Source organism: Cheilinus undulatus, linkage group 8, assembly GCF_018320785.1.
Source record: "Cheilinus undulatus linkage group 8, ASM1832078v1, whole genome shotgun sequence".
Taxonomy (NCBI): domain Eukaryota; kingdom Metazoa; phylum Chordata; class Actinopteri; order Labriformes; family Labridae; genus Cheilinus; species Cheilinus undulatus.
In genome coordinates, this window is record NC_054872.1 from 26,488,195 (window position 1) to 26,515,134 (window position 26,940).

General features: G+C 39.0%; 1 protein-coding gene across 3 annotated transcripts in view; it reads left to right on the forward strand.

The window, feature by feature from the left end:
- The window catches only part of aplp1 (amyloid beta (A4) precursor-like protein 1), a 67,140-nt gene that overhangs the window by 18,977 nt on the left and 21,223 nt on the right, over window positions 1-26,940 (forward strand). For all 3 annotated transcript variants that reach the window (XM_041793123.1, XM_041793120.1, XM_041793122.1), the window contains exons 2-3: window positions 24,458-24,637; window positions 25,251-25,380. In XM_041793123.1, coding sequence (XP_041649057.1) covers window positions 24,458-24,637; window positions 25,251-25,380 — 310 coding nt within the window. The remainder of the gene's footprint in view (window positions 1-24,457; window positions 24,638-25,250; window positions 25,381-26,940) is intronic.

A 26,940-nucleotide genomic window follows, 5' to 3' on the forward strand; every position in this document is an offset into this window, starting at 1 on the left:
CTGGTCCTGGTCTGCTTCAGCGTAGGTTTGCAATCGTTATGGGTGGGGTTTGTTGGTGTATCCAATGGCTGCTGCCCCGGTAGCTTTTAGCTTGTATATAGCTGTAGAAAAGTGGCACTTTAAACAGAACTGGACCACATTTCTTTTTTAAAACAAGATCACAGATCCACATTGATAGCTTGGCTTGGCAGAGAAGATGTTCATGCACATTCCCCTACAGGCCTTGGCATCAATTTTATTCATAGAGAAGCTCCGCCAATAACAATCCAAGGCAGCAGTAATGTCAGCACAGCATTGTATTTTCAAAATGTTTCAGAACGTTCCTCCAATTACCTTTTGAGAATTTTTGGAAAAGTCCTGCCCTTCCCAGACACTTTCTATGAAAGCTTTCCCAGACACATGTGAAATATATCCATCCATTGGCTAACCCAAAAACCAATCACTCTGCTAGAACACACATTTCAGTCTGGCATTTCAACTGGCATCCCTGAAAGTTGTGGCCAGCCATGTTTAAGGCTTTAACCTAGTCTTAATAGAATAGAAAAAGATGAATAAATAAACAGATTCATTTTACAATGTGGAAACATTTCTACAGTATACTAGTGTAAACATTTAATGCACATTAAAGCCACAAAAAGACAGATTCAGCAGAGGCAGTATTGCATAAGTAATTGAAATGGCGTGTAAACAGTGACAGACAGTGAGAAGAAAAGCTAACCAGCCATTAAGACCAGAGACCAGAGGAGAGAGAGAGAGTGACATGCTTGAAATTCTGTGGGGAACCAGTTGCTATGGTAACAGGGAAGGTAGCTGGCTCCTGTGGGTGGTGTTACCATGGCAACCACCCTCAGTGGCCAAGTGATGCTGAGAGGAAGAACATAGAGTAGAGTTATTCTTTATTTAAAAATGTGTGTTTACAAGTTCAGTGGGAACAAGCGAGAAGACGGAGAGTGAGCTGAAGCTGCTTTTAAAAACCGCTGTGTGACAAACATCCAGTTTGTCATTTTGGTTTATTTGTTTGTTTGTTTTTTTCTGGCTTTGCTGGTCTCAGCAGAGCCTGTTTTAGCTGTTTTTTTCCTGCTGTTCATTAATAGAGCACCTCATTAGCATGAATAGCAGATGAAGAAAGATGCTGTGCAGGGCATCATGGTCTCTGAGAAATCTGTGGAGGTCTTCCCCTCAATATGTCTCTGCAGCTTATTTGGCTGAAGCCATCCATGCTGAGTGTTTTTATCAGCAGTAGTGACATCGTGACCTCTCCCTGGGAGTTAAAGACTAGCTTGTCCCTGCTGTGGTGTTCACAGGTGCCTTTGAATTAAACACAGACATCCTGAACTGTTATACCTATACTATAAAAATCCTACTGCGTTATTGTTTATGGTAAAGATCTGGAGCCCTGGCCTCTAATTTAAAAAAATCTGTTTTTACTTTTAGATGTTTTTTGCGACCACGCCTTAACAAATAATGAAATGGTAATAATGAATGCATACAACCACACACAACTCTGCCTCCACCCCAGGTTCTCTTCTGCAGGCTCACATAACCTCAAAGCCTCATTTCCATAAGATGCATCTGCTAGACACGCTCCCAGGAGACCAAGCACGATGTGATCAGAATGGTATATGTGCATGAATAAGTGACAGAAGGAAAAATATGGTATATGGATGTTCTGAACCCCTCCTCCATCTCTGTACCCCATCCCATCCTTCTCTTATGCCCCCCTTCACCCTGCACAGGGTGTCACACCCTCTCCTGCAGAAAGTCGGCATGATTTATTGCTCTATCACTTCACATGAACGCTCAGTTCAGCATATTTTTTATTTGACAGGCTTGAATTTAAAAGGCTTGATTCATTGTAAAGATACAAAGTCTGATGGAACAGCCAGTGGAATCAAGGAACCTGAGATTATTTGTACATGTTTTTGTTTTAGTGAAATATAGCATCCAATAAAGGATGTTTTACTGTATTTGCTATTCAAAACAATGCATCATATTCTTCAAAACTAAATCAACTGTGATGCCAAGTGCTGCTATAATGTGTGGCACTTTGCATCATCATGCAGGTCAATGATGCCAATCTAGTTCAAGAGTACCTGGATTTGGATCATACATAGATTTATTAAAATTAATCTTTTGTAATCGCTGTGCTTGTTAGTCTAAAAACTCATGTATTTTTTGTCTACTTGTATTTTCTTATGTGGCGGACTTTCCTCTATTAATATGACATCGATGCACGAAGAAAACAGTGAAGAAGACGTTCGGTTCAAGTAACTACCGGTATTAGAACACGAGATATGGCGGCACTCATCCGACTTCTGGTATGAAGTGGAGGTCCTCGGCTGCATCCAGATCCCTCTCATCTAGTTTGCCAAGTGTTGCTAATGTTAGCAGTACTAGCAGAAATAGCCTCTGGACCTCTTTGCAGGTTAAAAATCAAATAGATGGCTACTTGCCTAATGAACTTAACAAAGCCTACCTTTAAGATGCCATCTGTCCACTGTGCTACTTTCAATCAATCCAGGAGGTAGAGCAGGGATAGCAGGCCCATTAACGGAAGTTACAGGGGTCATGTGTCAAAATGAATAAAACATATCCTTAGCACTAGAACTGCAATCTCTTAATTCTTACCCAAGGTTTACTTCCAGCTTTGTCTAGTTTTGTGTCAATAGAATATTTCAAACCAACAGTTTTAACTTTTCCTGCAAGTGTGTTAAAATTAGTTCACACTAATTGGATTTCAAAAAGGGCCATTTAACCTATAACTGCCATAGGGCATAATCAAACCCATAATAATGCCTTTATATTTTGCTTTTATTTTCACACTATAAACAACAGATGCTGCTATGTCCAGTTTTGTGCAAGTTCACACTTATATTGAGCTAGCGCAAAGTTCAGTAAATCAGCTGACGACCAGCTGATCCCAGTTATCGCCTCTCAGCTCCTACAGCCTTTTAGACATACTGGTTTCTGTAGCATCTGTAGCATTGGGGAGAATTAAAAAATAAACATCTGTTGTTTTTTGAAGAAAAGCTCTCTGTCTTCTTGTCATGAACAAACTGTCTACTGTTTATCCCTCCTGTCTGTACTAGTCCCCTGTGTGCCTTCGTGTCGTAAACAAAAAATTTGAATGGCCAAGTAGCATTACACTTGAAAATCTATACCGTAAAGTCAAGAAGAGCCGCACATTTAAAATAGACTCCTGTTTAAAAGCAGTAAAAACACACCTGAATTAGCATGTTAAACCTTTATTATACCCCGGCCGAGGAAATACAGTAACCTTAACAGATAGGTGTTTCATGATACTGATACAGAATTTGTATTGGCATCCAATATAGAAAAAAAGGTTTCAGATACTAATCAGGCATCACCTCCAGTGTTGAAAAATGAGGCTGATGCTGCATAAAAACTGCATTTCCACAACTGCCCATTTGAGACAGGTATCAAAAGCCTCAGAGGGCCCATAACCCCCCATGCTGAGATGCCAACTTTTAAAGCAGAAATAAAAATGCTCGCACTGGGTTAAAAAAATGGTTTTGATTTGAATAGCTCATGTATTTATCAGCTAACACTGTACAGTGGATGGTCAATGAAACAATGCCAAAATGCACATATAATGTGCTGATTATGATTTTTGGGTTTCATGTTACAATCAACAGTGTGATGTTGGCAGAGGGTGTTATGATAATTGAAGATGGTAAAATGTCAGCAGCTAGTGTTTGTTTACCCATTTATACAATATTTTATTCCTGCTGGAGTCATAGATCCACTCTGTATGTGCTGATATGTTTTGTTATTAGTATTGAGTAGTAAAAAGTGGTATCAGAATATCTCTGAACATAAACACAGAAGAAACAAGACAGAAGAGATTATCTGGTTCACATTTACATATTTCTGCTGTTGGATGGATGCATATGAATGAAATGCATCCGTGGCCCAAGGGACTCTTAAAAAGAATGCAAATTAGATGAATTCAGATTTGAACCTAATTTATATTTACTACTAAACATGAAGAATAAGAGGTCTTAGCCCTGTGAAACTATATTTTGAGATGCTGTTTGTTTCAGGAAATGAACCAAGCACATCATGTGGTCTTTAAACAACATGTTCAATATTCAGAAAGTGCAGAACATGACAAGAAAGCAAAACAACTGGGGGAGAGATGACATCCAAATCTGAAGGAGAATTCCCAGGAAGAAAGACTTCAGCACAGACTGACTGCAAAAAGAGAAGAGTCAAAGGCAGAGAGAGGGGTGTGAGAGGCAGCAGAGGCCCAGAGTGTGGGATAAAAAGGAAGCAAAAAGAAGCGTCAGATGTTATTGATGCTGGCTGCTGCCTGCTGTTTGTCAGGGAGACTGTAGAAAGACAGTCTGTCCTTAAGTGGATCAATTATTACAGTCCTTTAACCTAAACAAGCCCTCATTTAGGCTTTAAGATTGCCTTAATCTGCTTACATCTTGCTCAAGGGCATTCTGCTGTCGGTGTCTCCTGCTGTATGAAATACGCCATAACTCTTTCCACTGGAATATGAAATTATAAGGAAATATATGTTGTTCCCAGTCTGAAATTGAAAATCGTTTTACCTCCTAATCTCCATTAACCTGCTGAGTGTAAGATGTGGTTCCAGAGTGGATTACACATTTAAGGGATCAGCTCAAAGCTGCTCTGTCCATCATTCAAATGAGGGACGCTCATTCTTAACACCCCAAACTAATTTGGATTCTGTTCTTCCTCTGTTCAAGTCTCAGTCTAATGATGATGGAGTGGAACCATGAAGTTGAGAATCACAAGAGGGAAAAGGCGTCTGGAAAACAATGTGTAAGAGGTCAAACATTTCATCTTTCAAAAAACGCTCCCGACAAAAGAATTTTGAGCCTTTGAGTCCTTGATTTGACTCAAGCCTTTGGAGCATATTTACCGTCTAAATACAATGAAGAGCTTGTTTGCATTGTGTCAATCAGAATCTGCCTGCAGAAAATCCCTGATTCAGTGGCATTTGTGTTGACATTAGGATGTTTTCAGCTGGACCTGCACTGCTCAAATCTCCACTAAGCCTTTGATTCCTTCAATCCCCCTGAGGTAGCTCTTCAGCCTGAAATCATATCTGCAGGCACACACTGTTTGGCATCACATGTTGGCTTTCCCATGTTGTGTGGCTTTGCCGTGAAGGAGGTTCAGCCATGTTATGTAACAGCAGAAATTCATCAACAATGCTCCAAGAAGATGAAGTCATTTCTACATGGAAGCATGAAGCTCGGAATTATTAATATTTCATGATTTCAGGCTGTTTTCCTGGCTGCTTTTATGAGACATTATTACACGGTGATTTGGCTCCCACAGATCTGCAGGAGGCGGCAGAGTTATACAGTAGAGACAGGGTAGTGAAAATGGCCAATCCTCTTTGTTTTTCTTTCTTTTTTTCAGGGTGAAAACATTCACAGTGTGGTGTGACTCAGAGAAAATGTAGGTGGAACAGAGAGACAGACATACATTGTCAGCCTACTCAATGCAACTAAAGTATCACAATTGCTTGTTTCATTCTGAATACGACGTTTCCATAAAGATGGGAACACCTCACATGAAATTAATTTATGTCCGTGGGAGTTTCCTGTTATGTTCTTATTGGATCAGGCATTTTTGAAAGATTAATACCCGGATGCTGATGAAAGGCAGGCTATATGAAAGAAAAGATCACAGGAAATAAAGATCAACTTCTATTTTCATGCAGACTAATTTGAAATGTACAAATAGACAGTCAGTCATGGCAAGCTTTGAGTCTTTAGATTGCTTTACAACAGAGCAGGGGTCATAGAGTTAGTCTTTAACAGCAACAGTATCTCGGTTAGATGGAGCAACCTCTGATTTTGGTTATTTGCAAAGCTTTCACTGATAAGGTTCTCACTTTGGATGAAAATAACAAGCAAACCTGTTCACTGATCAAAGAGACAGCATCCTGAACAGGATACACAGAGTCAAACAGCAAGGAGATCAGACAGTGCAGTCAGCAGAGGCAGGTCTAATCCTGTTGTCTTAAAGTCCCTGTCAAGTGATTAAAAAAAATATGTTTTTTAGGTTTGCTGTATGACAGGCCACTGTATTATGACCATCAGGCCAAATTTCAGTCATGAAAAACATTTCTAAGATTATAAAGTTAAGCTTCAGTATCATGAAAAATGAGGCAGAAATATCTGCTCTAGGATGCTGTGGGCGTGTCAGTTGAATGAGCCGAAGCCACACCCACGCACAAGAAATATAGTCCTCAAATTTTCAAAAGTGCTCCAACCAGACTGGAGGAATCATCTTGTCTGCTATGCTGCTGTGTTACAACTCTCTTTTTTAAGCCATCAGAGAAACAATCACACATATGTTGGGAAAGGCTGACAGTTTTGAGCTAAAAGGTCTCAATTTCATCTTTCATCATCTTTGGTGTTAAGTTGCTGCTGAAAACATGCCCTTTTCCTGATGTTGCTCTTCATAATAAGTCTTCAGTGACAATTAACATTGGAGGCTTTTATTGTGACAGACTTGGCAGGAATAGAACATGTCTTTCATTAGACACTTTGTTGAACTTTAGCATCATGGTTCTTACAGACAGGAGGGATTATATGGTTTCTGCTTTTAGAGAGACAGTCACAGTCTGCTTCTTTTAATCATCCAGGGCTAAAGACAAGTGAAAAATGGATGAAAATACAACTTCAGTAGGTAAGATGTTTGTTTCTGCTGCATCTGGTTCAAGTGTAAAATAGATAAGCACTCCGGCAATTAGCCTGCCCCCTGACCTTATGCTGAACTCTGGTCAGAGCACAGCTGCCTGGTTCTGTGCCAGAGAAGAGAGACGGAAGTCCATGTTTTGGCTCAAATCTCTTACTTAGGATAGTTTAAATGATCTGTTGGCCACTGTGGTGATAGATCTGGAAAAATTACCTCACAATGAACAAAAACACAGCATGTAGCAGGCTAATAACTTTTAATGAAGGTAGTGACATTGGCTAACAATAAACTGTATTGAGATAAACTGCTCTGTGATTTTATATCGTTGTAGCGTTAATGCTGTGTTCACCCCAATTACAGATTATCACCTATTCACACATCATGCAAATAAAGAAGTTTACTTACTTGATTTTTTTTCGTTATTAGTGCAGATAACTAGCTTCACCTGTGTTTCAAATCAGGTGTGTGCGAGTGCCCAAAGATGCGAGAGGGGAGGGGCATCCTTCTGCCACATCTGGTATTTCACTCAGTTGTCAACAAACTTACAAACAAGTAGAGAAGTGAATGAGAAATTAGCTTGCCTGATGGGGTTATGCTAACGATGGTGCTAACTTGATGGCTGAAATCAAGCGACATGAATATTTTCACTTACCAGACAATCTGACCTCCTCACTCACTTTCATTCTCGCAAGCTCCTTTTTATGCCTGTGCTGGTTGAACAGGCATGATGTATGATTTAGCAATAATATTTAAATTCAGGTGTGTGTGTGTTATGAAGTGTGTTTTATCGTGGAAGAGAGAAAGGAAGAGAGGAGCATAGATGTGAAGATGATATTAATCTAAACTTTGCACAAAAAGAAGATAGAAGATTTGGCAAATTTTTCATGGGCACAACCTACATACTCAGCTCTGCTGCTCATCCCACAAATGCATGTTCCTTACAAATGTGGCACCATTTAAAAGGGTAATAAACAGGCTTTCCAACGGTATAAGATTTATTGCCAGGAAGCATTGTTACAACAAAGAAATAATCTACCAAACTCAAATTTCCTTACTTTTTGTGCTAAGTTTATATTCATGTGGGTCCTAGTTGAGGCTGGTGAGGGCTTGGTTCTGTGGATGTGGGGTTTCTGTAGAGTCCTTTGGGTGCTATTGTAAATCAGGGGAATATGTGCGCAAGGAGGGTCATGTGATTCCACATGGAGATGGTAACTTTTACAGATAAGAGGAATAAGTCTTACCTTTTCCCTCAACTGCAGTGTATGATATGATACAATACAATATGATAGGGCATGACAGTAAAATACAGGGTGACATAATGAGATGTAACACAGTGCATTACCATAAGAAACAATGATTTAAGTGATAAGATATAATATGAATTAATACAATACAGCTGGGAATGCTGCCATACAGTACAATATAATGCCATAACATATGATAAATTTCAATTGCATTCAGTGTAATAGAATGACAATATGATAAAATGAAGTATGGAATGATACCAATACATTGTGATATGATTTGATGTTACGCACAAATCATGCAATCACGCAATCTTCTGTTTGTAAAAATGCAGACCAAAACAGTGAGAAAAATGAGAGACTCAGGCTTTAAATAAACAGACCCTAGTGGAGCATTACTAAATAATCAGACTCCAAAATAACCACCATCATGACACAGTTGGCACTGCCTGCCTTCAGATCAATGGGTCTCTCGCAGTGAAGCCATCTGACATGTTCTGTATTTCAAGCAATACTTGAAATCAAATCAAATTTTGGGAGCTGGTTTTGGCTGCTGTTGTAGTCCGTGATGAACCCTGGTGATTATGGAGCCATCTGCTCCCAGTGTGCCCAGCTGGAGGCTGGACCGCTGTAATCTGGGTTGATGAAGTCTGAGTTAGAGAACAGCAGCCACATTTGCACATCTCTATCAAAAATACAAACTCGGTCATAATGGGGGGTGATCAATTATTTACATTACAATTTAAGTTTCTTATTCAATAAGTCACCAAGTGGTTGTATGTGGTTTACAGAGGAAAGCTATACAGTGTTACATCAAGCACAATGCTGTGTTTCCCACTTTGCCCATCAGTCTTTTCTTAATAGAAAATTAATGGCTTCAATTAGCCATTAGTCTGTGATGTAGAATAATGAGTGTCAATGTGCAGAGCTAGCCTCCTCTATCCTTCTTTGTACCCTCTGTATCATGAGAGTCTGGTGCACTAATGTTGCTCCTCTCTAATAAGAACATGCCACACCAGGAAGAGGCCTGATGGAGCCCATGAATAATTAAGCAACATGATTACAATGATGAATGCTCCCAAATCTATCTGGCCATTTAGCACCGGCCGAGAGGGGTAAAGAGGCCAAACAGCAGAGTGTCAGGCAGTGTGTGAAAGCTGTTAGGAGGGAGAGGGAGACAAGAGGGTTATCAAGGATAGGGCAGATTTGGATGGGTGGAGGGAGGCCTGGAGAGGAGGTGGAAGGAGGGAAAATAAAGAGAAACAGTGAAGGAGGGGCCCAGAGAGCAGGAAGACACCCACTATTCAACCATCTGCGCCACAGAGGGGCACAAAGCCATGCTCAGGAGGGTCGGTTTGTGTGAATATGTTTGTGTGTTTCATACATGCATGGGGCTGTGAATCCACCAGGCCTTTTAGTACCTGGGTGTGCTCACTGCTAGTGTTGGAAGTGTGCCAATTTATGTTGTAATCCCAATCAGAGGCAATCCAAGTTTTTATGAGGGTAGCATGATGGGGTGGTGGGAAGAGGTGTGGCCGGGGGTTGATTGGTTAACCTCTATGCCACTCCAAAATCCCAAACTATTATTGGCTATTTACCATAGCAGAGGCTCTTTTCCTTCTATTTGCATGTCTGGGTTGGACCAAATCTGGAAACTAATCTGCTTGTTGGAGAGATTCCAGAGTACTGCCAAGGTACTGTTGAGCAAGGCCCCAAAACCCAAGCTGCTTCATGTTCAGCAACCTCTCACTCTGCAATTTGGTTAAATGTACTTTTTTTAAAATCTTAATTTATGATAATAACTATTAACAGGACCACTTGTTCAAGCAAGCACTGTGTCACTATCTGTCTTCTCTGCTCTCTGTCTGTCTCTAATAGACTCTAGCGCCAATGTGTACATTTTAATGAGATGATAAAGGGACTTAATACAACATATTTGCAAGCAGGGGAAGCAGGCTGTTACAGAAAAGAGTGGCAACATGCCAGCATGACTTTAGTACAAACATCAAACATTTCACATCTTTGTGTTGAGTTGAAGATGTGTTGTTTTTAAGTTATTCAAAAAACTGCTGTTTGTGACTTTGTGTCCCTCTCTCTGCCCTGATTGGCCACTCACCTGCCTGTGGTCTTTCTCATCTCGCACATTCACTTAGCTGCATGCTCCTGCTGTTTCTTGTTTCCACCGTGCCCTCCATCCCAGGCACATGCACAAGCAACTTACTGACCAATGGGATCTTGTTCAGATGAGGTTTCATCGACCAACCAATCGACTAATGGCTAGAAGGTGTCAGCCCAGTTTTTTCAGACTTCTACTAAAATTATTCTTTAATGTTCGACCCTGAAAACAGAGCAGAGTTTGTCTGACTGGTCACTTCTTCTGCCCTTTAAGAAATCCTGTATTTGATTCAGGAGCTAAATATACCTGATGCCAATATAAAATTGATTGAACATATCAGTTAAATTTCGGTAAGTGATGTCTGTTCATTCTACATTATTTGGTTGATTGCCAGTGTCTGTAAATAGAGCCAACACCAGCCGTATCTGATGTTAAACTGATTCATCTGTGTAGTGTGCAGTGAGTATGACCAGAGGGGAAAGGGGTGAGAGAGAAGCTAATTTGATCATGTCTGTATGACAACTGCTCATCAGTGCCAACTGTGAAAGACAGAAAGAGAGTTGGAACAGCCTACATGATGCAGCAGTCTGTCCTGGGTTGGCAGATCATGACCCTAAAGCTCTAAGCCAGGGGTGTCCTGGGCCAAATGTGGCTTGCAGTCCATTTTACCTGGCCCTAATAATAAAGTGAAATATGGCCCATATTTAAACATGAAGCTTGTGCTTGACTTTGTTGTACTCCTTAGTTTGAGTGAAAAATGGTGCTACCATGTTAATTCTGTAAACAAACAGTTTGACAGGAAGAGTTTATTGATCCATTGTTTTTTTGTGACTAAATTGAGACTTTTCTGTAATGGTTTAAAATCTTGACAACCAAAACAAAAACAATATCTTGATTTAAAACACCCAGGGGCGTAGCCAGTGGTAGCCAGGGCCAACCAGAGTCCAGGGTGATTTACTTTTTGTCTTGTTGCCATTAACTAGCCATTTGAGCATTCTTAATCACTAAGCATATCTGAACCAACAATATATTTGTTTTACTGACCTTACTATCCTCAAGGTGCAGTATATAAGGGAAATATATAAGAGTGGCCCCACCACCCTTATGTATTTCTGTATGTGTCCCTCAGTGGATAAAGCTTGGACATCTCTGCTGTAAGCACTGCTGTTCACACCTGGCCAGATCACTATATCTTAAAAGTCTGCCAGACTTAAAAAACATAAAACCACGGCAGACCATGCACAATCTGAAATGCACATACCTTGAGGCCCATTTTTAAAATGTCTTTCTTTATTCATACAAGCAGGTGGGCATGTGGAGACATAATTTTTCATATACTGTACTATGCAGAACTTCTAGGCATGTTTGGGCCGACAATTGAGGCTGAAGGAAGGTGCAGTAAGTTGCTTGAGGGCACCATGGGGCAAGAAGGTGAACTGACACAAGCCTGGTTGTGCTCTGGTTGTCCTTGCATATTACCAGGGGCATGGGAAAATCACCTGTAGAAAAATAAAAACATCTGCATGTTAAGGGCAGAATAAGGGATGGATGTGGCAAGTAAGCATGGCCTAGGGTACCTAGAGGCGGGTTTTAGGTTACCATGAGCCCCTGGTCAAGCTGTGGATGTCCCAAGGGCCCTAAAACTGCCAGGCGGTCTCCGACACATCATCAGGGGTAAATGATATGATAGGATTAAAAGCAGATATAGAGTAGATAATGTAGCCAGAAAGAGTAAATGGTTGCTTTTAATTTATTATAAAATGAATGTTGAAAATCTTACTGGTATTTTACTTAAGTTAAGCTTGGTACTTTTGGTCATCATCTTGTTTGGGTGGGAGGAATCATAACATTTCCTCTTCCAAAGGGATATTAACAGAAAAAAAAAATGTAAGAACCTTTGGATTAGCTTCTCAGGGGTCTGATGACTTCAAGTATTAATCTGCCTACATCATATCCTTGCCCAGAAACTGTGTACTTGTGTATATGTTTGTCCTAAAAACATTCAGCTTAAAAAATGTAGAGAATGTGAGATATTAAAAGCAAGTGCAGGACAAATTCTTTCCAGATAGAGGAAGATTCTGAGGCAATGAAATGATCAAGTGATTAACAGCCCTGATGTTTGTGGTTGTATTCATTACATTTAGCTTCCTGCTCATCAGCACTAAAAGTCCTGCATCTACGCCAAGTGCCTAATGCATTAATGGCATGCTTCTTACAAAAGGTGACAAATGATGGGTGGGCTCCTCCTCTCCGCCTTTACCGCTCCGGCTTGCCTGCCAGGGCCAGGAGATTGCATCATTACAGAGGATGAAGTCATCCTGCAACATAAGGGTGGAACAGGTGCTAAAAATTTAATTAGGACATGGCGGAAGCTGCTGGAGGAACATGTAAATGTACTGCCCAGGCCTGAACCTGGCCCTCACTGACAGGAGCATTTATGTTGCGCAATTATGTCTGATGTGTGCTCTTATTTTGGGTACCTTCCAACAATACATCATAGTTTAAATAGAAGAAGGATGGATTTGGGACTGTAATTAACCTGTGTTCTGTCTGCATCAGCTGTTCATGGCTCTGTGGGATCACTTAGTTTCCTTGTGATGTTTTCTGCTGTGGTGACTGTGGAGGTACTCAGTGATACAAAGTGAGGCAGCACAGTATGCAGGCAGAGAGGAGGAGATTATCATGGGAGAACAGAGGCAAAGAACCTGGTGAAAAAGTCAGAAAGCCTATCGATGCGTTAATATCACCGGGTCATTTTTTAATGATGCAGCGTGCTCTGCAGTGGGGAGCTGTCAGACCTCTGGGCTGTCTGCCTGTTTAGCCTCATCAGCACCAGGACATGATATGTGAAACTCAGGGTGGTTGAACAGCACCTCTTTACCAACCTCTGAACTTCCCTCTCCATGACTGAACACTTAATGCGGTAGATGCTCCAGTACACTTCAGAATTTTCTCACTGAATTGTAGAAAATGGTTGGCTTTTTGTTCTTTGTGGGAGCAGATCATGATTGTTGACAGATTTTAAGGCCTTTCTGTGAAGCCAGCTGGATCAGTGTGCTTCAGAGGGACTGCTGTGATCACGACACAAAAGTTTAAACTTTAAAGTGTCTCTGGCATGGAAAAGGGAAATTTACCCCAATGCATCCAACAGGAATTACAGCTAGTAGTGTGCAGCGAATTTTTTCTTTTTGTTTACCTCAGACTTGCTACCAACCAGCACCTGACAACCTGGGGTGTGCACGGGGATCTCGGTTTAGGAATTACAGCTATTAATAATAGATTAAAACATGAATACAAACTGTTTAAAAATACAAGAGAATTAAATTAATTCTCTGCAGTGAAAACTACTTTTAGCTGTCCACAGGAGCCTCATCATTCATATCAGGGGACTTTTTCTTTGGCAGTTTATTTATTTTGTAAGTAGCCAACATGCCTGCTAAACACCTTCAGAGCAATCAGGGAAAAAATACTTCTTTGAAAGCAAGTCACACTTTTTGCTATTTTTAAATATGAAAATAAGAATTACACATATATTTAGTAATTCGTTTCAATTAGTTTCAGTTTCACAGAAATAAAATTTTAGATAACACTTTATTTTAGTGGGCCCTGATTATCTAGTAATTTTATAGTGTAATTATTAAGTCATTTCTCAAGAATAAGGTGGTAATTAGTAATAAGCTGAACTTGACAAGTATTAACCAAGAAATGTGGTAATATTAAGTAAGTGTTTACCTATTAGTAATAAATTAACTATGAAGTAAGACCTTGTAACATTTTGGCAGATCTCTGGTAGTTAGGTGGCATTTTACCCTTCCCCTCGTAATATTATGGTCAATCTCTGGTATTTTATTGCTGTACAGACTGATGAAATAAACACAGAATATAAGAACACAAAAACTGTTCTTCAAAGAAGCTCAGTGTTTCAACATCATTCTCACGAATGAACTCAGACCTCTGTCCTTGTGTGACTTCTGGTAATTACAGTCTTGCGACATGCTTCCCAGATTCCTCAGCACCAAGTTTTATGGGTTCCCATGAATTTAATAACAATTGGTCTATTCTGCTTGGCTCATTTTTTACAGAAATATTCCAGTAAACACCAAATATCATGTAACCCAGGAAAGTGATCTATTTTCAAATTTAACTTTTGGGTGGCCTTCACAAGTATGATTACTGTGTTCATCTCCCAAGTTTATCAAGAGAGCTAGCTAACTTATGCATCGAGTTTTATGCTCAAAAGTTTGCTGCAACTGCAGACTTTGTTGGGACTATCAGTTTGACTGCCTGTGTCTTCAAATCTGTCTGTGGCCAGTATGTGTTTTTCAGCCAGAGGTGATAACATTTAAATGAGTGAATACACTGAGCTTTTTCTTATCCAGATTGACAAGTCACAGTTGTGGAAACCCTTCAGTCCTAAAGCATATTCTCTTATATCCTATTATTTTAACTCTGAATAAGGAAGTTACTTTGCAAATAAATGCCATGTTTTGAAAAAGACTGTTAGAAATGAAGATCTAAATCTCACAAAGACAGTGCTGAGTCATTGTCATGTATGATGTGGGGTCATTTTCTGTTCTAGATTGTTATTTCTTTTTGCACACAGATGAGTTAGCTCTTTGAAAAAACACTAAGTCAAAACACAAAGTATAGCAATGGCGGAGGAAATTTTATCAGTTGCATTAGTTCTGCATTTTAGGTCTTAAAAACCAGCAAAAAGGAGCTGTTAAGGTGCGTTTTTACCAAGTTGTCAAGTTTGGCACAGTCCAGTCTCGTATGGTAAATCAGATCTTGCTTGAATTTCCACAGCCAACTGTTCACCAAAGCCGGATTTATGCTTCTCCATCAAATCTACACAATAGCTTCCCGAAACCCAGAGGCCTCCACATGTAGCTGATCATGTGCAGATCCTTAAAAATATAGCTGCACTTTAAAACAATGCACACTGCAAGCCCTGTGATTGGTCCGCTGGTGAGCACTGGTGAATGCCGGCCTCTGAGTATGTCTACAGGCATAATGTGTGTAATCTAGAGTGAGATGAATGTCTGCAGATGGCGATTCAACTAGTCAAATATCCATGTGTCCAAAAATATCAGACATGTGTTTCCTCACTAGTGCCTCAGCTGATGCAGCAGCACACCTTCCAATAACTGCCATATGTAGGGATGCACAATATTGGATTGTTTCCAGTAGCTGCTATGCTAAAACTGCTGCACTAAGAAACACATGATTTAAAGTTTGAGGATGAACAAATTAACACGTTTTAGTCCTTAAAACACAATTATAAATGTAAGGAATGTTGATAAGTAAAGAAAAAGACTTTAGCTGGCATAGTTGTGTTGAACCAGCATTAATCTCCTTTAACTTATTCCTTCATTTGGCCAACATTTACAGCTGATACAGGCAGGTTTTTAAGTCCAAAATAATAGCAGAAATGTTCATATCTGCTGATACCAATGATTCACTATTTAAGCTAATATTTTCCAATACTGATATCATGCCAATAATATTGTGCATCCCTATAACCATATGATGAACTACTGTTCAGTATTTATCATTTATTATTTATTTATTTATATTTGTAACACTTTATTTCAGTGGGCCATAATTATCTAGTAATTTTACAGTGATAAGTGTAATTATTAAGTCATTTCTCAAGAATAAGGTGGTAATTAGTAATAAGCTGAACTTGACAAGTATTAACCAAGAAATGTGGTAATATTAAGTGTTTACCTATTAGTAATAAATTAACTATGAAGTAAGACCTTGTAACATTTTGGCAGATCTCTGGTAGTTAGGTGGCATTTTACCCTTCCCCTCGTAATATTATGGTCAATCTCTGGTATTTTATTGCTGTACAGACTGATGAAATAAACACAGAATATAAGAACACAAAAACTGTTCTTCAAAGAAGCTCAGTGTTTCAACATCATTCTCACGACTGAAATCAGACCTCTGTCCTTGCGTGACTTCTGGTAATTACAGCCTTGCGACATGCTTCCCAGATTCCTCAGCACCAAGTTTTATGGGTTCCCTTGAATTTAATAACAATTGGTCTATTCTGCTTGGCTCATTTTTTACAGAAATATTCCAGTAAACACCAAATATCTAGCAACCCAGGAAAGTGAAAGACTTTTGCATTCTGACTACAGATTGGATAATGCTACTAGAATGTATTGGCAAAGTACAATGTAAAACCCACAAAGCAGTGTTTGGTTTTCCCATTGATCTATTTTCAAATTTAACTTCTGGGTGGCCTTTACAAGTATGATTACTGTGTTCATCTCCCAAGTTTATCAAGAGAGCGTGCTAACTTGTGCACTGAGTTTTATGCTCAAAAGTTTGCTGCAACTGCAGACTTTGTTGGGACTATCAGTTTGACTGCCTGTGTCTTCAAATCTGTCTAGATTCCAGATTGACAAGTCACAGTTGTGGAAACCCTTCAGTCCTAAAGCATATTCTCTTATGTCCTATTATTTTAACTCTGAATAAGGAAGTTACTTCGCAAATAAATGCCATGTTTTGAAAAGACTGTTAGAAATGAAGATCTAAAACTCACAAAGACAGTGCTGAGTCATTGTCATGTATGATGTGGAGTCATTTTCTGTTCCAGATTATTATTTCTTTTTGCACACAGATGAGTTAGCTGTTTGAAAAAAACACTAAGTCAAAACACAAAGTTTAGCAACGGCGGAGGAAATTTTATCAGTTGCATTAGTTCTGCATCTTAGGTCTTAAAAACCAGCAAAAAGGAGCTGTTAAGGTGCATTTTTATCAAGTTGTCAAGTTTGGCACAGTCCAGTCTCGTATGGTAAATAATTGCAAACTGGACCACTAGGTAGAAATGCACCATGTGAATTTAATTATATCTACATCAATTATCCTAAATTGTCATATGACTAAAACTGAGGGAATATAGGCAGAAAATAAAACCAAAAAGCTGATCTTTAAACAAGCACAACATTTCATCATTCACAGGAATGAAGTTTGGCTTCTGTCATCGTGTCTGAGTTCAAGGACAGTCTTGCCACATGTTTCCCAGACTCTCTAGTATTATGTTAAATAGTTTCCCACATCTGTATTGAGAACTGGTCTATTCTACGTGATGTACTTTGCACATATAGATGTCCACCAAATATGTGGAATAATAATAGTATTGATGTGTTCTGTGTACAGATTGGATATTGCTGTGAGAAACACCTACAAAGACAGTGTCTTGCCTTCACGCAGCAGACCAGAGTGGGTCTGTGATATCAGCCTTTCGCTGGTGTTTATGTGATGCAGTTGTGAAGCACAGGAGGAGTGGTGATCACACTCCAAACTGGGTCAAAAACAAGCAGCTGTGCAGGAACACGCTAACAGGGAAGCACATAATTTGACAATATTTTATACAGAGGTTATCACGATAGGGACATCTAATCTGCTCCCAGATCAGTTTGGAGATTTGGTGTACAGCATTGCCGTGCAGGAGGTCGGGGCCTTGGGCTCCTGATGGACTACTATTGATTGAGGGAATGTGGCGATACAGTTGCAGTCGCTCAGCATTGATTTTCTGCAAGTGCAGTAGTGAAGAGCAGGCAGAAAGAGAGAGCCGGACTAGGGGGAGCTGCCAGGTTATCTTCTCAAATATCCGGATGTTTTTTTTTTTTTTTTTTCTTTTTGCACTGACCTTCTCTGAATCACAGATATGTCTATGTAGACATTAGCTCAGCAGCTACACGAGACGGACTGTTTCAGCAGTTTCAGCAGCTTATCCAACATTACAGTTAACTAATAAAAAGCTCCATATTAGCAGAGCCAGCAATTAAGGCAGTCTTCATTTAGAGACAATAAAACATTTGAATTCCTTAACTAGCAGAATAAGAGTTAAATGTTAATATCTGTTATCCAGAGACTCCCCAGAAATCACTAGCAAGCTGTGGCTCTTAAACAAAGGCCCACTACATGCATGCAACTCACTCCCTATGAGTCATTCAGGGTAGGCCTACTGTGCTTTGTTATAGTTTTAAAAAAAAAGTACAATTATTGCTCTTAAACAAAAATCATGAAGCTACCGACATACAAGCCCAGACTTTTTTGACTGAGTAAAAAAATCAGATATAAAATTATGAAACAAGGAAATGCTGTTTTCATAAGCAATGCAAATCTTCGTTTCATAAAATTACACCATTACACAATGTACTGGGGAGCAAACAAAAGACAGCTTCCCACTCATCTCTGTACCACAGAAGGCCAACATCTCATCTAAGGCTTCACATGATCATGTGCACACAGCCAAGAAAGCATGACTTTTGACTTTTTTCAGGTCATAAATGGTATAGTTAAGCTGGCATAGTGATCACTTATTTTAAAAAGTGTTTAGATTTATTGGTGAAAACAACCATAATGCTTAATTTAAGTGCACTTTATAAATGAACTGGCTCTACATAATGATGCTTTCTCCAGTGCTACAGCAGCCACATAGATTTTAAAGAACTTACCTTTTGCTGATCACATTACTTGTAAACAAAGTTTACCACAAGCAGGGGCCAATCACATCTTTATAGGAGTTAAAATGCTTTTTAAAAGCCTCTGTTTTCTGGCTTAAAATTCATTTATCATTTGCTGACTAACTCCTACTTTCAATTTAAAGGGGACATACTATGCAAAAATCACTTTTTCAGGCTTTTCTAACAAAAATATGGGCCCCTGGCCTGTCCACAATCCCCTCAAGTATCAGAAAAATCCATTCCCCCCTCCCTTGTCTTTCTCCACCTTTCAGAAAACGTGTGCTGAAACAAACCGTTCTCAGATTTTAACTTAATGACCTCAGCTGCCAGCTGAGATGCTGGACAGCTCAGTGTGTTACCCTGCTGACTTTGGTCTTGGAGATTGATGGTTTGAATCCCAGTCAGGTCCTTAACTTTGGATAAAAGTATCGTTTCACATCCGTTTCCTTAGAGGGGTGTGGTCAGGGGCGGAGTCAGACAGCTAATACCATTTAAAGCCATAGACACCGGAATGGCTTGTTCTGAGCAGGGCTGAAATAGAGGACTTTTTAGACATGCAAAAATCCTATAATAGAGTGTTTTACAGCAACAAACTTTACAGACATGTTTTGGGGACCTCTGAGAACAATATAAACCTGTCTTGAAAGGGTAAAATATGTCCCCTTTAAAATAAACGATACAGTGTTGCTAAAAATCTGCTGTGTTGTCTTTACTTGTAGGCAAGTACTACAATAGTGTAGATCTCCAACCAGGTTGTTCAAGTAAAGTCACACCTCTATAATAGAGTAAGATACACAGCAACAGTGTTAATTTAAATTTTAAAGATATCATCCAAAGTGCATATGGTTAAACCACACTTATGAAAGTGTTAAATATATTTTAAAATATGACAGAGCTGCAGAAACTCTTGAAAATCTGTGGCAACGTTGGTCTCTGCTGGCAAGAACAAAATGAAGAGTCAACCTCGTGGCAAGGCAATCCATACTGATGAAGAATATGCACTATGCACCCATAGTAGTACCAGAAGTCACAGTTGGTAACTCTAACTCGGTGGATAACTTCACTCATGGTGCAAGTGTGTCTTACAACAAAAAATCTTAACAGGGATCGCTGAACAACAGGCAACATCCAAACACAACTAAACACATATAGAACACATCTAAACACGTTGCCCAAGGGTATGATGGGAAACTCCACACAAGCCCCCAGATTTGATATTGCAGTATTTTTTCAGTCATTATAGATATTACAGTACATTTTACATACTTTCTCAGACACCATTGTATCCTTTCCTTTACTAGTGCTAGGATCATGAACTTGTAGGGACTTGAATCCTCTCTGAGATGTGTAATCTATCACACTAGAGGTGTCAACAAGTGCTGACAGCCAGAGCTCAAGAATTGGCTGTGAAACAGCGATGTTTCAAAATGAGAATATATCAGTAAACCTCATGGACAATGAATCACATGTAAAGGGAAAACTATTTTATGATGACGCAGATGATCTGTCAGACTGTCAGTATAACTATCACATCACTTTTAAGAACACATAAAAATCTGGATCATTCTTTACACCACCCTTTGTTTTGAAGTGGTTTAGAAAAAAAAGAGATCCACTGCAATGTACTACATTGTTAAGCAACTTTAGGAAACTCTGCTATTTGATATGAAAACATATTTGAATAAATTGGATAAAAAAATAAAAGAAACAGTGGCCTACAAGGAAAGTAAATGCATTCATGGATCAAATGGCTCTTTTGGAAGTGGTCAGCAGTAATAAAAAGTAGATCCGCAAATTGTAAGAAATCTGCTTGGACATGCAGAAACACAAACTCCTTTCAGCGTTATTATAATGCACAGACTGCTTAGGGCTTATTATATTTATTGTACATTTACTCAAAGTGTTTTTATATATTTATTTTATTCTGTATGAATTTTAATCAGGACTTCAAACACTCGAGCTCGGGTCGGCCATGGCGGGGCTTTCCTTTGATCAGGCGTCACTCTCCCAGATTTTCTCTCCTCCATTTCTTCCCTTTGGGCATCTTCGTTCTAATTGGCTCAGCGTCACTGGTCTTGTCTGTCGTCAGAAAGTCTATCTCTCTGTCTGTCAGCACAGATGAAAGGATATGTGATATACATAGGGCCCCCTGGGTGTGGGATGTCTTTTTTGATGAAATCCAGGGTTGGACAGTAAACATAATGTTAGTTCTCTGACATGAATGTTGCTGTCAAATGACGCAGGAGGAAACCAATGTTTTCTGAAATCTCTGCTGGAAACTCTGCAAGTCTTTGTAACTATTTTTCACCAGCAGTGACGCAGACATCCACAGGAACATCACATACTTTAGTACTTTTCATCCAGAGGACTCCCTACCTTTTTTTTCCTGTTGCCTTAGATAAAGTCCTTTACTGAGCTGTTTATAGAGCCTTTTCCTCTCTACCTCACCTCCCCCTCCTCTCTCTCTTTGTGCTTCTATGCTGAGTGTTAATGTAGTGAAGTGGCCCACCGCTCAATGAGCTTGTATTAACACCTGACTCCTAGCACTAGCTGCTGTTTGTTCCTCTATGTGGGGTCCCGTGGGCCCTCCTCAAGGCAGAGGCAACATATCCCATGATCAATAACAACATCCAAGAAGGTGGCTGGTGGAAGAGAAGGAGGGCAAACGAGAAGGAACAGCAGTCTTTACATATGCCACTATATTTTTCTGTTTTTCTCTCCATTGAACATCTTTTCAATGTTTTAGCTGTCTGTGCCCCTACCAGCCTTAGCCCCAGTGGAAAAAATCAGGTATTTTTATTTTGGATTTTGTTTGCATTGCTCAGATCTGATACCAGTATTGGTATCAACTTTAAATGCTGCCAAAAAATCTAGAAAATTATCAAGTGACAGCTTCAAAAACAAAAACAGTGAAGTGATGGTCTAGAGGGCAAGTACACAAAATGTCAGTGATCATTGTTTTTTGACCTATAATGGTTATTTAGTGTAATCCTACTGTGTGCAGTATTAATGAGCAAATCTGGATATCATTCTCATATGTATTGCTTTGTTTGACACACTGGTTGTAGGATCAATTCCCAGCATGTCTTCCTTTCTCCCATCTAAAGAGCGCCCGCAAATATCGTGTAAAAATAATTTAAACAATATGTTAAATATGTTTAAATGTGTTATTTCACTTGGACTGTTAGAAGCATATTTTGCTTTCTTTTGCTATTACATGCAGTATTTACTGACACCTGCATGTCACATGCAACATTTTGCTTGTCTTAATTGTCATGGGCAGCATTCTTTATGACACTGTCATGTCATATGCAATATTATTTTTCACTCACGCCATCATGTGCAATATTTCTTTTACAGACAATATAATATGACATGATATTACTTTTACTATCTAATGCAATATATCCTTTACTAGCTGCATCATATCAATGCAAAGTTTGAGTTAACTTTTACCATCATGTCACTATTTGTTTTAATGACATTAATGATATTTTCCCACCTTGCACTATAATGTGCAGTGTTTCTTAATGGGCATTATGATGTCACTTGCAATATAAAGTTAACTTTTACAATATTTACAATATACAGTACCTTTTACTTATATAATCTGCATAATTGGTAACTTTTTAAAATGTTACTATTACTGTCGTGCATCGTTCTTTACTGACACTTTTATATCAGTGCAATATTCCATTTACAATACTATTAAGTGTAACATTTCTTATACTTTTACCATCATATGGGATATGTTTTTATTGGCAATATCATATAATATGAAATATTAAGTTTACTGTAATATCATGCAATATATCCTTCACTGACACTTTCATGTGCGCATTTCATTTAATTTTACTGTCATGTATAATATTTGTTGTACTGCCATAATCATATTACAGGCAATATTTTACCTCCTTGTTGGGCTGGGCAATTAATCGAAAAACAATCAAAACTGACATTTAGAGCCTCTAACCGACATGAACCTGCCCTGTCAATTATTAATTTTTTTTTTTTTCCTTGTAATTCCATCTTTTTATACAATAGTATAAAAACAATTAATTTTGATTGCAAAAATACCAGTTGTTTATTTTCCACTTTTCTAGGAAAATGCAACTTAAAAAAATAATTTCACCTGATGTGTGTTTTGTTTTTAAGAAATAACTATAAATTGTTAATCTGTGCATGTTCCTTTCAATTATTTGCTTTAAAACTCTACAGCACAAGCAGAGTCAGGGACGGGGGTGAGAAAATCTTACATCAATCGTAATCGAGGTAAAAAGTTCAATTAATCGAGATTTTGATTTTTGCCATAATCGCCCAGCCCTACCTACTTGTAATATAATGTGCAATATTTCTTTTATGGACATCAGTGTGTCACCTGCAGTATTAAGATTACTGTAGCAATCGTCAATCATACACTGTCTTTCACTGATACTCTGCGTATTTCATATATTTCTACTCTTGTGTGCAATATATCTTTCATTGACAGTTTCATGTGTACTGTTTACTTTTACTGTCAAGTGCAGTCTTCTTTTACTGACACGTAATACCAATGCAATACTTCATTTACTATACCATCATGTGCAACATTTCTTTTACTGACACTTTCAGGTCATGGGTAATATTTATGCAATATTTCCTTTGCCGAAAAAATCATACAACATGCAATATAGAGTATAATTTAACATTTAGCCGATACTTCATGCCTACGTTTCATTTAATTTTACTGTGATGTGCAATATATCTTTTGCTGGAGGTATTTTATCAATGCAATACGGAGTTTACTTTTACCACCATATTTCTGTACAGATATTATAAATCACATGCAGTATTTTGCTACTTTTATTATCTTATTCAATATTTCTTTTACAGACATAACGATGCCACCTGCATCATTAAGGTTTCTTTAACTATTATGTGCAATATAGCTTCCATTGACTCTATCATGTGCATGTCTTTCACTTTTACAGTCACATGCAGTGTTTCTTTTCTAATCACAATCATGCACAATATATTTTACTTAAACCTTCATGTGCAGCATTTCTTTTACTGACACCATATCAATGCAGTATTTTGTTAAGTCTTACTAGCAAATCTGCTTTTACTTTCACTATCATGTGCATTATTTCTTTAACTCTCACTCTCATGTTGATGCAATATTGCATCATATGCTAAGTTTTAATTTTACAATCAGATGCAATTCCTTTCCTTTTATAAATATGCAATATTTCTATACTCTTATTTTCACTATCGTGCCGTTTTTGCCACCATGTTCAAAAAATACTTAGCTTTCACACATAAGTGCTTTGTTTCTTTTATTTTTGCTACCACAAATTATGAATTTTAATGTCATTTTCATGTAGATTTGCTTTAATTGTTTTATAATTTCAACTGAATATCACAGGCTGTCTTCACAAATAGGATCTGTGGATCATGTGTTGAACATGGTAGTATGACTAATTTGTTATTTTGTTTGTGTGTCTTTATTTTTAATTACTCTAGGGTTACTGGGTATTGGCCAGAATTGTAGATGTCAGAATATGGGTCTTGATGAAAAAAATGTGTTAGACATCCTAAACTGTTGTGCTGCCGTTCTCTGTCTTTATGAATCTTTCTTGAAGTGTAGACTCAATATTCTGTTTTCCTCTGCATGAGCTTCTCTTTTCTTTCCCTCCTCAACATTCTCACTTCTCAGTTTCAATCTCGCTCTCTCTCTCTCTCTTGCACCCTTACAAATACTCTAATGTTGGATAGTGCTGGAGTGCATTTAGGACTTATCCATTTTCCCACCCTCCCTGGATCAGCTTCAAACACAGTATTGTGTGCCACTGTTTGTATTGACTCCTACTTACCACTCATCTCTCTGTCTCTCTTTATCTCTCGCTCTTTCCTGTGCTCTGCAGGGTCTGGCCATGACCGAGGTGAACGGGCCTGTTGTCCAGGTGGCCGAGCCGCAGATCGCCATGTTCTGTGGCCATCCGCTGTTGCACGTGAACTTACAGACGGGCCAGTGGGAGCCGGATGCTCAGGGCCGCCAGGGCTGCTTCAAAGAGCCTAGCGAAATCCTGTCCTACTGTCAGGAGGTACGATGGTCAACCTTCCAGGAGACAAAACAAGAACACGAAGAACAGTGATAAACAAAAAATTGGATCAATGCCTGTAACAATGTACTCTCACATAATGTTATTTAATCTTCTGTGAGAGAATCTTGGGAAATGTAACCCTCATACACACCTCCATTTGAAGCAAAGGCTACCAAGCACCACCTGGTGGTTGAAGTAGGCCTTGCTGTAGAGCGGCAGACATAATCCTGAATGGATTGTAATGCGATTATCTGACACATTATGCATCTGTGACTCATTTTTATGCTAAATGTTTCCTTTTTTCCATCAGATTTGTTTAAAAAGCATTCTAGTGTGACATTATTCTAATTTAACCACATTATGAGTCTGTGCTTCAAATTATTGGCCTATATTTAGACATTAATAGCCAGATATAAAAGCTGAACAATAGCTTTAGACAAGAGCTTTTTATAAGTAGTTAGAGAATATTTTGCATGACTCTTTCCCTCTTTAGTCTCCTCCTGACTGACTGTGTCCCCCTCCCTCCTATCCCTCTTTATTATTCCTCCCAGTACCTTTAACTTTCTATTCTTCTACCTGTCGTTGTTTTCTCTTTATGTACCCACACATCCAGGTGTACCCAGCACTTACCATCTCCCACATAGAGGAGTCAAAAAGACCCGTCACCATCCCTTCATGGTGTAAGAGAGGCTGGGGCCACTGCCAGACACACCCCTTCATTGTGTTTCCCTTCCGCTGCCTAGGTAAAAAAAACACACCTGTTTTTGGTTGTAATAATTCAAACTGCCTATATTTAACATTTTTCCAGTGTTACTGTCTCTTTCCTGTCTTTGTATATTACGGTGTCAAGTCAAAGTCAGGTCAAATTGCTAGTATGACCCTTTTTTATCATGTTGTTTTATGTTACCCATAATCAAGTTTGGTGTTTTTTGTATTAGGAATGAAAAAGGTAGAAACAGAAGTATTTTTCCTACCCATTGTTTGATTTTGACTTACTAGCTAATGTGCTCTACATATAACCTTGCAAAGCAGATGGATACGCCCATTTCCTTGTTTTTCACTGGCGAATCCATCTTGCAAAGCTCCCATCTGAACCATTTTGGCCCGGTTAGAAAGTGACAGGACCAATCAGCAGCAGCAGGCGTGACGTTAACAAGCAGCAGCAAGAGCTGGTGCAGTTATGGAGGAAGAGATTAGCATGGATGCTGCTAAAGAAATTTTTAACTTTTGTCATTGTACTGAGATGTGTCTTGTTATGGTGGTTGTCATGTTGGAGCCACTGTGACAGACATGGCTTGTTTTTCATTGGCATGGACAAGCTGCATGGTCCAAGACTACGACATAATGTTACTGGAAGCCTGACTTTTGATAATCATGCTGATTGCCATCCGTTCTGAGTGTTGACGCCAAAGCTCACCCTTGTATCACAGAACTCCAGCGCTCCAGGAGGCATTTCCAGGTGTAGAAAAGGCCAAATGAGCTGCTCAGTCAACCACTTACACCACATACAGAGTACAGCCTCCTGAGACCTTAGCTTTTCTTTAGAAGGCATTTTTAGTTTCTCCCACATTTTTTGGGATCAGTAGGACCTGATAAGTTTAAAAGTTTGGCCTTGTCTTTGAACAGGATTTAGTTTTAACCAAAAATGTTGTCTACAAATCTCCTGAAGACCCTGTTTCTGCAGAAAATGCAGCACTGGGTCAGATTTTTGGCTGAGTGTTGGCCAGTTGGTCAGTTGTCGGGGTCTTCAGTTGTCAGGAGTGGTGTTAGTCATTGAGAGACGGATTGGGGAGTCATTTTGATCATGGGCAGCAAGGACTGGTTGAGGCCAAACATCAACAACATTAACACTAAAAGTCAAAAATCCACACACATCCCCTAAACTTGAAAATAATTTACCTCAAAATTTCAGTGAAAATTCTTTTACATGTTTTAAAGAATCCCATAAGAAGTACGCCAAAATGTTTTGTCATGTTCCCCAAATATTTCTGTGAAACTTTATCATGAAGCCTGAACATTCAGATATGAAATTTCCCTCACAAATTCCACATACATCTCTGAATATTTTTCTGGGTGCCAGTTTGGTTCAGTGAGTGGAGCAGGCGCTCATTTACAGAGGCTGTGGTCCTCACTGCTCTGGTCAACCTGGTCTGAGCACTATTTGGTGCCCCCCCCAGATTTCAAGTCTGCCCTCAGTTGTCCTATCCCAATAAAGGCAAAATAAGCCCCAAAAATTTTTAAAAAGAACAAAAAAAAAAAGAAATATTTTCAAACAAACCCTCCAAAACTTAAAGGCAAATTTC